The sequence below is a fragment of the Schistocerca americana genome, chromosome 2, assembly GCF_021461395.2.
Source record: "Schistocerca americana isolate TAMUIC-IGC-003095 chromosome 2, iqSchAmer2.1, whole genome shotgun sequence".
NCBI classification, from domain to species: domain Eukaryota; kingdom Metazoa; phylum Arthropoda; class Insecta; order Orthoptera; family Acrididae; genus Schistocerca; species Schistocerca americana.
In genome coordinates this window covers 862629536-862646622 of record NC_060120.1, presented here as the reverse complement: position 1 = coordinate 862646622, position 17087 = coordinate 862629536, and the positions used below count along the sequence as shown (strand labels likewise).

The 17087-nt window shown below is 42.8% G+C and overlaps 1 protein-coding gene across 2 annotated transcripts in view; it reads right to left on the bottom strand.

The window, feature by feature from the left end:
• Positions 1–17087, bottom strand: part of LOC124595900 (long-chain-fatty-acid--CoA ligase 1) — a 262999-nt gene that overhangs the window by 18538 nt on the left and 227374 nt on the right. For both annotated transcript variants that reach the window (XM_047134808.1, XM_047134809.1), the window contains one exon: positions 12214–12364. In XM_047134808.1, the coding sequence (XP_046990764.1) occupies positions 12214–12364 (151 nt within the window). The remainder of the gene's footprint in view (positions 1–12213; positions 12365–17087) is intronic.

Here is a 17087-nt window from a genome sequence, read left to right as displayed (position 1 = left end):
CAATGATCACACGCACGGCACAGCGGACACACCAGGAACCGTGGTGTTGGCCGTCGAATGGCGCTAGCTGCGCAGCATTTGTGCACCGCCGCCGTCAGTGTCAGCCAGTTTGCCGTGGCATACGGAGCTCCATCGCAGTCTTTAACACTGGTAGCATGCCGCGACAGCGTGGACGTGAACCGTATGTGCAGTTGACGGACTTTGAGCGAGGGCGTATAGTGGGCATGCGGGAGGCCGGGTGGACGTACCGCCGAATTGCTCAACACGTGGGGCGTGAGGTCTCCACAGTACATCGACGTTGTCGCCAGTGGTCGGCGGAAGGTGCACGTGCCCGTCGACCTGGGACCGGACCGCAGAGACGCACGGATGCACGCCAAGACCGTAGGATCCTACGCAGTGCCGTAGGGGACCGCACCGCCACTTCCCAGCAAATTAGGGACACTGTTGCTCCTGGGGTATCGGCGAGGACCATTCGCAACCGTCTCCATGAAGCTGGGCTACGGTCCCGCACACCATTAGGCCGTCTTCCGCTCACGCCCCAACATCGTGCAGCCCGCCTCCAGTGGTGTCGCGACAGGCGTGAATGGAGGGACGAATGGAGACGTGTCGTCTTCAGTGATGAGAGTCGCTTCTGCCTTGGTGCCAATGATGGTCGTATGCGTGTTTGGCGCCGTGCAGGTGAGCGCCACAATCAGGACTGCATACGACCGAGGCACACAGGGCCAACACCCGGCATCATGGTGTGGGGAGCGATCTCCTACACTGGCCGTACACCACTGGTGATCGTCGAGGGGACACTGAATAGTGCACGGTACATCCAAACCGTCATCGAACCCATCGTTCTACCATTCCTAGACCGGCAAGGGAACTTGCTGTTCCAACAGGACAATGCACGTCCGCATGTATCCCGTGCCACCCAACGTGCTCTAGAAGGTGTAAGTCAACTACCCTGGCCAGCAAGATCTCCGGATCTGTCCCCCATTGAGCATGTTTGGGACTGGATGAAGCGTCGTCTCACGCGGTCTGCGCGTCCAGCACGAACGCTGGTCCAACTGAGGCGCCAGGTGGAAATGGCATGGCAAGGCGTTCCACAGGACTACATCCAGCATCTCTACGATCGTCTCCATGGGAGAATAGCAGCCTGCATTGCTGCGAAAGGTGGATATACACTGTACTAGTGCCGACATTGTGCATGCTCTGCTGCCTGTGTCTAGGTGCCTGTGGTTCTGTCAGTGTGATCATGTGATGTATCTGACCCCAGGAATGTGTCAATAAAGTTTCCCCTTCCTGGCTCCCTGGGACAATGAATTCACGGTGTTCTTATTTCAATTTCCAGGAGTGTATTATTGGATTAAAAGAGGGGGGGAAGGAACCAACTACAAGGTCATCAGTCCCTTGTTCTGAATAAAAGTGTGAGAATAAAATAAACAAGACTGACAACACAAAACAGAGTGAAAGGAAAAAGCACAAGAATGATGAAGGACAACAAACATGTAAATGGACAAAAGGAGGACAAGAAAACCACAGAAATGAAAGAAACGGGATGAAGAGAGTAAAACAACAAAGCAGATAACCATGGCTGGCAGACCATGAGAATAAAAAGGAGAAGCCAGCCACTCTGCAACACATTAAAACCTCCACCCTAAAAGCACTAGGATGGAGGACAAAGAGTGACAAAGGACATGCACTAAAACTTAGATCAATGATAAAACCCACCCTCATGAATAAAACATAAAACTAATTCAGCCAATGAGGTGTTGTCGGATAAAATTAGTGGCAACGAGTCCGGTAACCCAAGATTCTGTCTGTGGGCAGTCAAAGCAGGACAGTGCACCAGAAGATGGGCCACTGTCAACCGGGCGCCACACCGACACTAAGGCGGGTCTTCACAGCGCTGGAGGTAACCGTTGGTCCCCCAAGTGAGGCCAATGCGGAGCCGGCAGAGGACAACTGATACCCTGCAAGAGGCCCACATGGAAGACATCCACACATTCATAGTCTCCTTAATGACACGCAGTTTGCTGTGCATGCTGTTATGCCATTCCATCTCCCAAATTCGAAAAACACTGTGGCATAAGTCCGAATGAGGGTTAGGTTCAGAGACGCCCATCTCCAGAAGTGGTTTCCGGGTAGACTGTTTGGCCAGCCTGTCGGCGAGTTTGTTGCCTAGGCTTCTAACGTGACCTAGGCTCCAGACAATCACCACTGAATGACTGGATCATTCCAGGGCATAGATAGACTCCTGGATGGTCGCTACCAAAGGATGACAAGGGTAGCACTGGTTGATAGCTTGCAGGCTGCACAAGGAGTCAGTACACGGAGAAATGACTCACCTGGGCATGAGCGGATATGCTGAAGACCATGAAATATGGCTGCTAGCTCTGCAGTGAAAACACTGCAGCCATCGGACAAGGAGTGCTGTTCTATATGTGCTCCATGATCGTAGGCAAAGCCAATGTGACCTTCGGCCATTGAGCCATCAGTGTAAACCACTTCATGACCCCCGTACATGTCAAGAATCGAGAGGAAGTGACAGTGGAGATCCGCGAGGTTATCTGAGTTCGATCGGCAATGGAGGGACACCAGCCTCCACCAGTATGCTGGCCACCGGACTCCTCCTAAAAGTTCCTGTTGCTAGTCGAACCCCACAGTGGTGTACAGGGTCAAGTAAATGCAACGCTGAAGGTGCTGCCAACCCATAAACCAGACACCCGTAGTCAAGACGGAATTTACAAGGGCTCTGTAGGTCTGCAGCAGCATAGAGTGATCTGCACCCCAGCTGGTGTTGCTCAGGCAGCAGAGGGCATTGAGGTGCTGCCAGCATTTTCACTTAAGCTGACGAAGGTGAGTTAGCCAAATCTATCAGGCATCAAAAACCAGTCCTAAGAATTGATATGCCTGCACTACAGTGAGTGTATCGTCAGTAAGGTAAAGTTCTGGTTCCGGATGAATGGTACGATGCCGACAGAAGTGCATGACAGATGGTTCAAATGGCTCCGAGCACTATGGGACTTAACATCTATGGTCATCAGTCCCCTAGAACTTAGAACTACTTAAACTTAACTAACCTAAGGACAGCACACAACACCCAGCCATCAAGAGGCAGAGAAAATCCCTGACCCCACCGGAAATCGAACCCGGAAACCCGGGCGTGGGAAGCGAGAACGCTACCGCACGACCACGAGATGCGGGCAGTGCATGACAGACGACTTCACGGCTGAAAATAAAACTGTGGGCTAGAGCCCATGACTCAGCCTTGTGAATGGCTCTCTGTAGGCGGCATTCAGCAACACCAGTACTGGAGGAGCAGCAAGAAGTGCGGAAGTGATCCGCATACAGAGAAGGCAAGACGGATGGCCCTACAGCTGCCACTAGACTGTTCATGGCGACTAAAAATAGAGAGACTCTTAATACAGAGCCCTGCAGGACTCAATCCTCCTGGATATGGATGGAACTATGGGAGGCACCAACTTGGACACAGAAAGTATGAAGCAACAGGAAATTTTTGATAAAAATCGGGAGCGGGCCTCAGAGACCCCACTCTTATAATGTGGCAAGTACATGATGTCACCAGGTGGTGTCATATGCTTTTTGTATATCAGAAAATACAGCAACTAGGTGTTGGCATCTGGAAAAGGCTGTGCAGATGGCAGACTCAAGGGACACAAGTTATCAGTGGTAGAGCGACCCTGGCGAAAGCCGCCCTGACATGGAGCCAGTAGACCATATGACTACAAGACCCAACCCAACCGCCGACACACCATACATTCTAGCAGCTTACAAAGAAAGTTGGTGAGGCTGATGGGCCGATAGCTATCCATATCAAGCGGGTTTTTACTGGGTTTGAGCACCAGAATGATGGTGCTCTCCCACTATTGTGATGGAAAGATGCCATCGTACCAGATCCTGTTGAAGATGATGAGGAGATGTTGCTTGTAGTCAGATGAGATGTGGATCCGATCTGTCCCAGGAGCTGTGTTGGGTTAATGTGCAAGGGCACTGAGGAGCTCCTACTTGTAAATGGGGTGTTATAGGTTTCACTGTAGAATGTAGTGAACAAAATTACTTTCCCTTCTAGTCCCCGTTTGAGAGTACAAAAGGCCAATGCAGAGGCTTGAGCATGGGGCTCAGCAAAGTGCTTGGCAACTGCATTTTCATTGGTAGATAACACACCATTTATGTTAACACCGGTAACACCTGTTGGGGTCTGGTACCCGCAAACACATTTGATCTTTACCCAGAATTGGGAAGGTAATGTAGCACCCAACGGTCAAGACATATCTCTCCCAACACTCCTGCTTCCGTCGTTTGATAAGATGGCAAACACCGGCACGGAGCCGTTTAAAGGCTATGAGGTTCTCCAGGTAAGAGTGCCGCTTATGCTGCTGTAGAACTTGCCAACGCTTCCTAATTGCTTCAGCGACTTCCGGCGACCACCAAGGGACTGCCTTTCGCTGGGGGCACCCTAAAAAACGAGGGATTGCGTTTAGTGCCACAGAAACGATAGTTGTAGTCACTTGCTCAACCAACATATCAATGTTGCCGTGTGGGGGAGATTCAATGGTGACAGCAGAGGTGAAAGTTTCCCAGTCCACCTTGTTTATAGTCCATCTGGGCAGGTGTACGTAGCCAGTTACAGAAAGATGAGGAAATGGTCACTACCATACAGGTCATCATGTGCTCTCCAGTGGATAGATGGGAGAAGGCCAGGTCTGCAAACTGAGAGATCAGTGGCCAAATATGTGCAATGTGCTACACTGAAATGTGTCGGGGAACCTGTACTTAAGAGGCAGAGGTCGAGTTGTGACAGTATATTTTCGACATCTGTGCTGGCCAGTAAGCATGGCGCCTCCCCCCATGAGAGGTTATGAGCATTTTTATCTCCCAGAGTAGGAAAGATTTAGGGAGTTGATCAATCAGTGCAGCTATTGCATTCAGGGGTACTGTACCATCTGGAGGAAAATGTATGTTGCAGTTATTTTCTGCATCCCCCTTATCCTGATAGCCACAGGTTCAAGAGGGGTTTGAAGAGGCACAGGTTCAGTGCATACCGAGTTCAAGACAGATGCGCAAACTCCACCAGACACTCAATTATAGTCGCTGCAGTTCCTGTAATATCCCTTATAACCACGGAGGTCAGGGGTCCGCATTGCTGGGAACCAGGTTTCCTGGAGGGCAATGCAGAAAGCAGGTGTAAACCTTAACAGTTGCCATATATCAGCCAGGCGGTGGAAAAAACCGCTGCAATTCCACTGGAGGATGATGTGATTGTGAGGCTGGGAAGGCATGGAACATTCAGTGAGGCAGTTTACGCCTCAGGGTCATCTGCTGCCACTGATTTCTTTCCTGAGCAGTCTGTATCCGTGGTGTCTGAGGATCTGGTGAGATCTAGGTCCTCAGCAGATACCAGAATCTCCACCTCATCCTCAGAATCAAAGCTTGTAGGTAGCGGTGGTGTGGGTGCCTCCACAAGTTCTTTGGTCTTGGGGGGTCTTCTTTTCAGATTTCTCTAGTTGCTCCTTGGGTTTCTCCAGCTGGGAGGGCTTGACTAATTCAGTTTCCGGGACTGAGGATGACCATGAAGCCCTACGACCTGACACTTTTCGGCTCTTCAGCCACTGGCAGGTGTCATCTTTCCCACTACCAGAAACCTGGGAAGGGAGTGACCCAAGAGACCCCTTCCTAGCGAGAGGTGCCAAAGAGGAGTTATGCTTCTCTGGCTGAGGAGTGGGGACTGGTGTTCCCAATGGTTGGAAGGGGCAGTCCTCCTGAGGTAGGTGGTGTGGGAGCAACAGGGAGGGAAGTGCCCCCCACCATCAAGGGGGCAGGTGTAGTCTTCCGGCTCGGAGAGCTGACCGGAATTTGCGGAACGGATGGGGCTACAACTGTTATTGTAGCGGTGGCGTAAGAGGTGGTCATAGCCACAGGATGTAGACCCACAAATTTCCTCTTAGCCTCAGTGTAAGTCAGTTGGTCCAGGGTCTTTTATTCCGTGATTTTCCTTTCACTCTGTAAAATCCTGTAGTCTGGTGAGCAAGGGGAATGATGCTCTCTGCAGTTGACACAGATGGGAGGCAGGGCACATGGAGTATGGGGATGTGATGTATGTCCTCAATCTTGACATGTGACGCTGGAAGTACAGCGGGAAGACATATGGTTGAACCGCCAGCACTTAAAGCACCACATAGGGTGAGGGATATATGACCTTACATCACAGCAGCAGACCATCACCTTGACCTTCTCGAGCAATGCATCACCCTCGAAGTCCAAGATGAAGGCACCAGTGGCAACCTGATTATCCCTCGGACCCTGATGGATGCACCACACAAAATGAATGCCTCACTGCTCTAAGTTGGCATGCAGCTCGTCGTCAGACTGCAAAAGAAGGTTTCTGTGAAATATAATACCCTGGACCATATTTAAGCTTTTATGGGGCATGATGGTAACAGAAACATCCCCCAGCTTGTCACAAGTGAGTAATGCCCATGCCTGGGCAGAGGATGCTGTTTTTATCAAGTCTGACCCTGACCGCATTTTGGATCAGCCCTCAACCTCCCCAAAATTGTCCTCTAAATGGTCTACAAAAAACCTGTGGCTTCATCAAAACAAAGGAGTCCCTATCTGTTCTCGTACATACGAGGTACTGGGTTGAATAAGGTTTGCTGCCATCCTTAGCCTGGCATGGTGTGGCCAGGGAGGGGAATGATTTAGGGTCATACTTCCTTGCATTGTACTGAGACTTAGAATGTTTAGTGACTGCTGGTGGTTAAGGGGCCCTCCCTGCAGGTGCCACCCAGCTGCAGAAAAGCCACCTGGCAGGATGGCCATTGCCGGGAGTCCTGATGCCCCAGGGTGACAGGCATCTACTTCTTGGCATAAATGGGGAGATAACGGTGCAGGCATCAGCAGAGTGATCCCTGTGTTGTCAGGGGGCTACAACCAAGAGGGTACATGGCAGCCCCACCACAACGGACTGGCTATCGTGCTGGATATGAGGTGCAAACAAGTCCAGGGTCATCGTTGGTGCAGGAAGCTACACTGCATAGTGCATGGTGGAAAATGCACCCAGGAAGGTGTCCTTGCCCAAGAGATGGAGGATGAGCGAGACTGCAATGCGCCAACGAGAAAGTGGGCTACAGATCTCAAGGCACAATGGACACGATGCACCATGTAATGCGCGCTTCCCCCATTGGCTCGCTCTTTGGGAAAGTTTTGAAAAATTGAGGTCAAACCCTACAGGGGACCATCTCTTAATGGCTGAAACATGCGAGTCTCCTTTTAGTCGTCTCTTACGACAGGCAGGAATACCTCTGGCCTAATCTTACCCCCGAACCCGCAGGGGGGGAAAGTTTATATCTCGGTGCTCAATATATATCATGAACTCTTAATCCCCACACAATAAACCATGCAGATAACACCTTACTCTTGGCGTTACAGAAATAACTAAGTATGTCAATGATTAGAGCTTGAAGATGAGCATCAGTGACTTTCAGTTTGTAGCATTTAAAACTGGAAGTTCTCACCACAACAAGGTAAATCGTGTATGTCGTATCTTGACAACATCTTGGTGCATCTAAATGATACAGAAGCTCTGATGGGAAAGCCAAATTGATTTTCTTTGTGGAAAAATCAATACCAACGTCCATCTCTTGACAAAGATAGTCCATAGCAAAATGTTAAGAGTTATATATTATGGGATAATTTATTATTTTATTAACTATGAGATTGAATTATGTGGCTGTGCTGTAGATATACTCTTCAACAGAATACTGCTGTTACACAAAAAATGGCAATAATATGTATACATGGAAAATGCCACACAAAATCTTGCTGTGACATGTGTGTATACACAGGATAAATTCTTAACAATGTATTATCCCAACTTTTTGAATTAATTACTCTTCTGTGATAGCAAATTGAAGCAACAAGTGTAAATGATTCCAACATACTTCTTTAAATAAAGAATAATATTAAAATTTACAGACCATAGTCATTCATCAAGGGTTTGATTTAGTTTATTGAGCTGCCGAATTCACTGGAAACACTTAAGGCAAATTATTTCTGCGAGCTCTGTCTTCCTCATGCAGTGCTGGTACTATGTGTTTGCTCTGTACCAGTCATCTATAAAAGCAAATAACCAACTCTTTACTACCTATGGTAACCCTCTTTCTTCAAGAATTCTTTGGTAATGCTCGTGACAGGCACATCATACATTCAAAACAGCATAGTTAGTTAGTTAGTTATGTGTTCCATTGATCTATTGCACCAAAAGGAAGCTCAGTGATCAACAAAAGTTTTTCAGGCAGTATTGTTTATAACAGTATCCCAGCAAAATTAACTTTACCTGGACAGGTGGCAACACTGTCATGTTTACACCACAGAAGGAGAGCAGAGGTAGTAACAGCATGCACTTCACTACACTCTTGCAAGTGCAATGGTGTCACATGACACATCTGTATGCACCACCAAGCCAAGTGCATGTTGACAACAAGAGCTGAACAGGGTGCACAGTGTATCTCACCTTGACTGCTCACAATGCTTTGCTGGCAATCTTTGTTAAATCACTGTGCCCAGTGACATCAATATCTTCCTTAGCTGTGTCTGTTAAATTATCATCAATGACAATGCCAACTTGTTGCTCAAATGTTGACTGATTTTATTACATTTTGAGTTTCTTCACCAATAAAAGTATATCTCCACTAATAGTCATCACACTTATTTCTGGAGTGATACATGGCCTTTCAGGTCTTCAAATGCCATGATAGTAAAAGCTAATGATATAACATAGTTTGTGTGGTGTAGTAGTTAATATTTTTGGCTATTAACACTGAAGTCCAGTGTGTGATTTCCAGTGACCACTTCTAATTTTTCTCTGGAAGATGACTCACTCAGCCATGTGAGACCAACTGAAAAGCTACCTGAATATAAGAGTAGTGAAGCTGACATCCAAGTTGCTGAAGTAGCATTATACTGAAAGGTTTGCACCAAGCTAGGTGACACTCAACATTTATTTATTAACAGCAAAAGCATCATCCATTTTTTTTGGGGTTACAGAGTGAGATGTTTTCGAAAATATAATGCAAGTTTACAGATAAAAAATCTACTACCCAGTGGTGACAGGATAACACAAACATAGCAAGTATTAAACTTTGCCACCTTTCAGAGCCAATGGCTCCTTCTTCTGGCAGATAGGCTGAAAGGGGAGTAAGAGGGGTAAAGAAAAAGGACTGGTAAGGTTTGGAAAAATAAGGTAGAGTTTGGATGATGGGTTAGATAGAAAGAAAAACAGACTGACTGCTGGGGCCTGCATTAAATGAGATTTGAAAACCCGAGAGCTTAAATGCATAAGACAGAGTAGCACACAGCTGTTACGTAAACATTGTTCAGCCTTTTACACTGGCATGACCACCACCAAGCAATCAGTTGGATAAGTGGGCACAGGCAGAGGCTGTACACTGGCAACAGACAATATCCTCTTGCAGAGCATGCTTTAAGACATGTTCTTGGTTCTTGCCCCCACCTGCCCTTAATTTATGTTAATTTTTTTCCATCTCAGCATTTCTTCACAGTAACTGTTCCTTTATTCACTTCCTTTTAGTTTTTCTCTCTTTCATTTTCTGATCTGTCTATTTTTTGCCAGCCCCTCCCACCTCTATGACATAAAACCCACTTAGCTTTTTAACTCATGCATGATGTTCTGGTGTTTTGGCAGTATTTTTTGTTTGTGTGTGTATTACCCCATCTTCCATCTTTAAGCTCTCTGCTTTGCAGATCTCATCAGGTGCATTCCCCAGCAATCAGTCTTTCCTTCTCATCCTGTCTGGTAAGTCTCACCTGACCCAGGGTTCTGGGCTACTTTTCCACACTCATCCCTTTGCCTAAGTCTCATCAGTTCTTTTCCTTCACCCCTGTCCCTTCTACATCAACCCTTCTGCCAGGAGGAGCCATTGGTTCCAAAATCTTGCAAACTTCAATTTCTTCTATATGTGTGTTCTTCTGCTACTGATGGTGAGTACATTTTTTACATATATCCACTGACATTATATTTTCAAAGAGTGAGCTGTTTGATGCATCGTAACTATGGATCTTATTCTTTGCAAAATTTCAGACTAGTTCTATAGGAATTAGGTCTAGTTGATATGATGGCAGTAGAAAGGGAAATCATTTTCTTTGCAAAATTTTCTCAACTGTATAAAAAGAAGATTAAAGCCCCTTAATTAATGCCAAAAATTTGCATTCCTTATTTCCATGTACTTTTAATTCTTTTTCTGTTCATTTTTACATGAAAGTCTTAAGTTTTTCTGTTATAGAGAAATGACCAAAAAATAATGTGTGCATTCACAGCAATGAAACATTGCCTGACACCATCATTTGGCAACACTGTTCACACCCTCACTTTACAGCATTTATTCACACTGCAGTGTTTTTTTTTTTCTAATGTATTGTGCTCTTATTTGCTAATATGTACTCTTGTCCACACATAATGACTCATTCATTCTGGTAGCTTTTAAAATCTGATCCCATGGGACAGTCTCTGTCACAGTTTCTTTGCTAGCCTGGAAATTCAGTTATGTGTGACAAAAGCTGCTAAGCTTTTTTGCAAAGATGGTATTTCCATGTATTATTTGTAACATCACAGAAATTGCTAATAACAATTGACTGTATCATTAATGAAATATGTACTGTGTGTATTTCACTTGTTCTGCTTTGGGGCAAACACTTGAATCCTGCTCCACTCAGCATCATGCTCCACCTTCTGCAATTAGTACACCATTCCATTGCCTTGTCTGTCAGCACTATCACACCTTTCTCATTATCATTGTCAGTAGAATTAATGACATTAACAGCACGTAATTGTGGTTTTCTGCAAACGTATTTTTCATGATGACTTTTCTTGCCTGCACTAGGAGGTAGCAACATGCCCTACTGTAAACTGGAATGTGACTGTACCTAGTCACATGAACAAGTTCTTTCCCATTATGGCCGGGTAACTACTTCAGCTTGCTGAGTTATATAGTATATGTATATTTCTTTCAAAGTAGTTGTTTTTCTCCTAATGTAAATTAACATACCTCAGGCAACCTAGAAGTAATTTCCAAATTACCAGCATAGTATTTTATCACTCATCACAAATTGTTTTAGTTTTAGTTGCAGAATTAGCCTGCAGTGGGTGCTTCTGGCTGTTATACATTAACTTGACTCACTCCACATTCCTAAAGGCTCTTCTTTATGACAGGATTTATGAAACAGCATGTGAATGAATGAAAATTGATGAATAACTATTTTTAGTAAATTTTACTTGGAGACAAATTTAACCCATTTATTTCCTTTATCTATTTTTCTTGTTCACTGAACAATTATACTCATTAGTAAAACAGTGCTTTTTTTCTTAAGAAAGCAGTCACTGTAGGATTGTGTGCTGAGCCATTTACTATATACTGTTCAGTATTTTCCTTTACAAATAAATATTGTAGCAGATGATGTACAGACCTGTTATACACTCAAGTTTACCTAGCACCATTCTTTACCTGATAATTCACTGTTTCACCTGTCCTTACACAGATTAATATTTTGAAGTTCTCTCTCTCTCTCTCTCTCTCTCTCTCTCTCTCTCTCTCTCTCTCTCTCTCTCTCTCTCTCTCTCTCTCTCTCATTTCCTTTTCTTTTATTATTTATTTTGCAATGTGTTACGTGGCACACTGTTACAATGACTCAATGCTAACGGACTGTCAGCCTCTTGCCTCAGTGACCTCAATACTTGCAATACTTGAACATTTATACTTTTTGCTTGCCTCGTTATTTAAGTATGTTCCTATAGTCACTCTGCAGCCCTAGCATATTTCAGTGCTGATTTCAACAGTGGTTTAATAAAATAAATGCCCTTAGCAGCAACTCTACCCTACGTGTGCTATGTTTTAATGTTTGCATTCAATACTTTCCAATACCTTGCACCTCTTGTGGCATCAGACTCTGAGTGACTTTTCCTTCCTCATATAAGCACTGCCATCTGTTTTACTTCCAGTTACATTAAATATTAAAATGATTAATATGGTAACAGGTACTTATGCTAATCATTTAATGCCAGGATCTTTACCTGCCACCAACAACTTATTTGCACATGAAGCTATCACATATCCGACATGAACATTAAATACATTGAATAAATATGTGTAAAAAAGTTTATATTCAGATTTTCATAAAAATTTTACTCACTAGGCAACCGAGGGCACAGCGAATGAATGTGAGCACATTACCAGCAAGTGGTGCAGAGCCAACAAGCATGAGTCGCAGACGGCCACCAACTTGCTCTTGCACCTTTCTGAACACAAGTTTGTCCCAGATGCTATTCCGCCTAATGACTCCCCTGCAAGATCAAGTTTAACATTATCAGTATTTTGAGAGATGGAAGGAAAAAAAAAAACAAAAAAAAAAAAAACAGTAAAATACAGTGGAATTTTCGAAATTTTTGTTCAGGGAGAAAACTTATCTCAAGAATAAAATACAGAACCTTACTGTTAATTTCAGTCATATATTCACTGGCAAGCAAGAAAAAATAAGGTAGGGGACTGTGAAGGAGCAATAATTACAAATTATAGTATATTTTAAAACAATGTAAGCAAACAATTCACTGTATCCCAACCCCTAATATCAAGTCAAAGAGAGCCATAAGAATATGAAACTGATACAAAATGCATGGTAAGTCACACATAAAACACTGTGTGTGTCGTTACCAAGACTGCTTTGTGTTGGGTAAAAGTTGTTACACCTGCAGTCACATTTTCGTAGCTTCCTGGCTAGTGAAAAGCAGAATCTTGTTGTCTCATATGAAGCTATGGGTGGTTAACAGAAGCCTAAGTCAAAACTTTTTTGAAAAGCTGAGAGAGACAGGAATGGGGAGGGTGCAGGGATGTGGATTGTACTGGGGGCTTATTTATAAGTTCTAACCAATTTGTTCTGTGCATGGCAATAAACAGAATTACTCCACATACTATCAAAAGATATTCATGAGTACAACACTAGACGAAAAATATTGTAAATTTTAACTTTGACATAGAAAGTGGGTGAAATATGTAGCTATAAAACACTTGACATTCTACCCATGGAAATAAAATATCTTATAGATAGCAGAAGCATTTTTGAAAGTAGATTAACCCTTCACTATGCAGCTTTGTGTTTCTGCAAAGCGGAACTAAACAAAATTTTCTCAGGTGTCTTTGCTAGTTTAACACTAAAGTCCCCTTTACACAACTGCACTGCTGCATATCTAAAACTGTGTCCAAAAATTTGCCTCTAGTCCGCACCACTGTTGACTTATATGACCTACATTCGTCATTTACACAAAAACTTCAGCTTGGCATGAAGTGCTATCTTGTAAGAGTCTGTACACATGGTGAAATATCCTGGGGCAAGACCCCCAGTATGGGCCCTCTCAATATTTTTTGTAAGTTGGCATCTCTGTATACACCATACCAATTTTTTAAATATTTCCTCACTGATAAAATTATATCAAAAACTTAGGATGAAACAAGTTTATATGCTACTCAACAAAATCCAAACAAGCCAACTGATTACACAAATTATGACATTTATAAATTTTTTGGCATATGCATCATCAGTACTTTGGCGTCACCAGCCCACAATCATGATCTACGGAATTAAACAATGGTAAATCCAGGATGGAATGTAACAATATTATGAGAAGGAAAGTTGCTACTCACCATATAGCAGAGAGGCTGAGTCACAGATAAGCACAACAAAAAGATTTTCACACTTAAAGCTTTCGGCCAATGGTCTTTGGCCGAAAGCTTTATGTATGAAAATCTTTTTGTTGTGCCTATCTGCAACTCAGCATCTCTGTTACATGGTGAGTAGCAACTTTCCTTCTCATAATATTGTCTGATCTAAGGAATGGTGTCTTAGGAGTTGAGTTGGTAAAACAGACTCTGTCACAGAAGTACTTAGAGAGATTGCATAGTACTTTGCATTTCAGTGACAATGTGAAGCGATCAAACCCCCAAAATCCTGAAAGAGAAACTATGCAAAATAAGGCCAATACTAGACTATTTGAACCAAAATGTCTTTCAGTACCCATGGGTGAACAACTTTCAATTGATGAACGGATGTGTGCTACCAAGGCAAGACGTCAGATGAAAATTTATATGATAGATAAAGCACACAAATGGGATTACAAACTCTTTATGCTTTGTGATGACTTGGGGGTTTGCTCACAAATTTGAAATTTACAGTGGACAGGAAAAGATCCTAAATTTCAGGCTGATGAGGAACTTGATACCGGAGCTAGTGGAAATGATGTTATTTGGCTGTCAAGAGAAGTGCCAAGACACCGGAATTACAAGTTGTATTTTGACAGATGATATACTTCTCTGGATTTAGAGGTGTATTTGATCAAGAAAGGAATTCTGTGCATTGGTACAATTCAATGCAATAGAATTCCTAACTGCTAGTTCAGTGACGAAAAAGAACTCAAAAAGGAATCGGATGGTTATCCAGAGGAATTCACAACAAATTTTGAGTTGGTTGACATTTCTACTATTTTGTAGAAGGACAACAGCAATGTCAGTTTCCTCTCCACTTTTGTTGGGGAACTTCCAAAATCAGAAGTGAGAAGATTTGGTAGGAAGAAAAAGGAGCACATAATGGTGCCTTGTCTAGCAGTTGTCTCCATATACAATTCTCACATGGGAAATGTTGGTTTGCATGACAGCAATATAGGAAGACACCACATCAAGATAAGATCAAAGAGATAGTATCTTAGTCCATTTTTTCCACCTGTTTGATACAATGGTAATAAATTCATGGAGACTACACCAAAGAATGCTTCTTGAAACAAGATTAACAGACATGCCCATGAACCAAAAGAGGTTTAGGAATGAGTCAGCCCAAACTCTCTGCCAGGTAGGCCAGGAGCCAAGAAAGTGTGGAAGATCAAGCAGCTTGGACCCAACAGAGAACAAGAAAATAAAAGTCAAGGGATCTTCGCTACCAGTAAACCACTGGCTGATTTGGAATGAGAAAAGATTAATGTGCAAAAATCCAGAGAAAAATGTAAAGTAAATTTGTGCTTGAATAAGACAAGTAACTGTTTCACCTCATTTCACAAAAAATGAAGTCGCTTATACATATTTTGATTACAGCGCATTTAAGTTTTTTCTCTGTTGTTGTAAGACAAATACGAAATAAATATTTGTTCGAATAAGGAAAATAACTGTTTCACCTCATTTCAAGGATGTAAAATCAGTTAGCTGCATGCAAATATACTGTAACTGAAAATAACATTTCAGTTTTTTTCACTGTTCTTGTTAATTCTATAGTTTTGAAATGTTTCAGCTGATTGCTGTTGAGTTTACTTTGTCACTTAGTTCAATTATAAATGTGCTGCTTATGTGCAAAGTGTCAAAGAATAAAATTTAGCACTTAATTCAACAATGTATGCATGGCTTTGCATCTGTGCAAAGTTTCAAGACATCAACTTTTCTCAAAACTGTAAGCAGAAGATTTTTAAAATATTTTTCCAATTTTCTGAAACCCTTCCTAAATGTGTATCAAATTATAGTTTCCAAGGCAAAACAAATCACGTAATGAAGGGTTAAACATGTTTGTTCTTAACAACTCCTCCTAAACCATAGATGGTTTCTTGAACAGAAAATTAGTAATTCTTTACAGAGGAAGCTTGTAAATGACCAGCATGTACCCATTCAAATATTTTATAAAATGTGTGTTTTATACTTCTTCAGTTGATACATTCCACATCACAAAATTTATCAAGAGTATGATATATGGAATATGTAACCAACTACCTAACAATTTCATTATTACTGTAATACATATATACAGGCTGTTTCAAAAAGGACTTTACAACTTTGAGAATTCATATAAATTAATTCATAGTACCTACAGAGGTGACTGTAGTGTCAATTTGTAGGTAAATACATCAAGTTTTGCCTCACATTGTTTGCTAGTGTCAAATCACACTGTAAGGAATGCTAGCAGCAGTTGTGTTAAAGATGGCTACTTTCACTGGATCCAAGCATGCTAGCTGTGTTTTTTGGTTTGAAGAATCGAAGTTGGCAACAACAGCTCAGCGTAATTTCCATACCAAATGCACTAAAGTGTCTCCTAGTAGGCCAACAATTTGTGAGTGACATAAATGTTTTGTAGAAACAGGGTGCTCGGTAAAACATGGGGAATCGTCAAGTCATCCAAGCACATCTGACGGTGTCATTGAGTAAGTGAGACAACGTTTAGCCCAGAGTCCTGTGAAATCAACCCAGCATGCATCTCGTGAATTGCAAATCCTACATGAATGAAATGTTTACTTCATGCAAGGTGGTGCACCACCCCACAACCTTGCTGATGTCTGGGATTTTCTCAGTGACCACTTTTCAGGTCAATGGATTGGCCATGATGTGCCAATTGCATGGGCCCATAATTACCCAGACCTGACACCACTCTATTGCTTTTTTTTATGGGGATTTATCAAGGATATCACATTTTTACTTCCTGTGCTGGCTTCTCTTCCTGAACTTAGAGCAAGAATTTACGTTGCCACTGAGCAAGTTACACCTGTAATGCTGCAGTGAGTTTGGGAAGAAATTTACTTCCAATGGGATGTGTGCAGGGTAACCAACAGAAGCCACATACAACATCTGTAGAGTAAGGTAAAAAAACTTTGAGTGTTTCCCCACAAAATAAGACTAAACCCAGCTCTATATCTTCTTTCAATAAATTTATATGAATTTCTGAAGTTGTAAAGTAACTTTCTGAAACACCCTGTGTATATCATACTTCCAAAGGAATCAGAAAGATTTATCTGTCACACAAAAATATACCATGTTTAATTCAAAGAAATATATAGCCTTAGGGACTGCACAAGACAACATAACTTCCCATAAAAGAAACAGCTGTGAACATATATGCATATAAATGTTGAGATTAGGAAAAAAATTAATGATAAACTGTGTTTGAAGCAAGGCCAATGAGGAAAACAAATATGCTGATAAAAGACTGTTGAAGATTGGCTGGATTGTTTAAATAAGGAGTGAAAATGGCCTATGGTTTTTTAGACT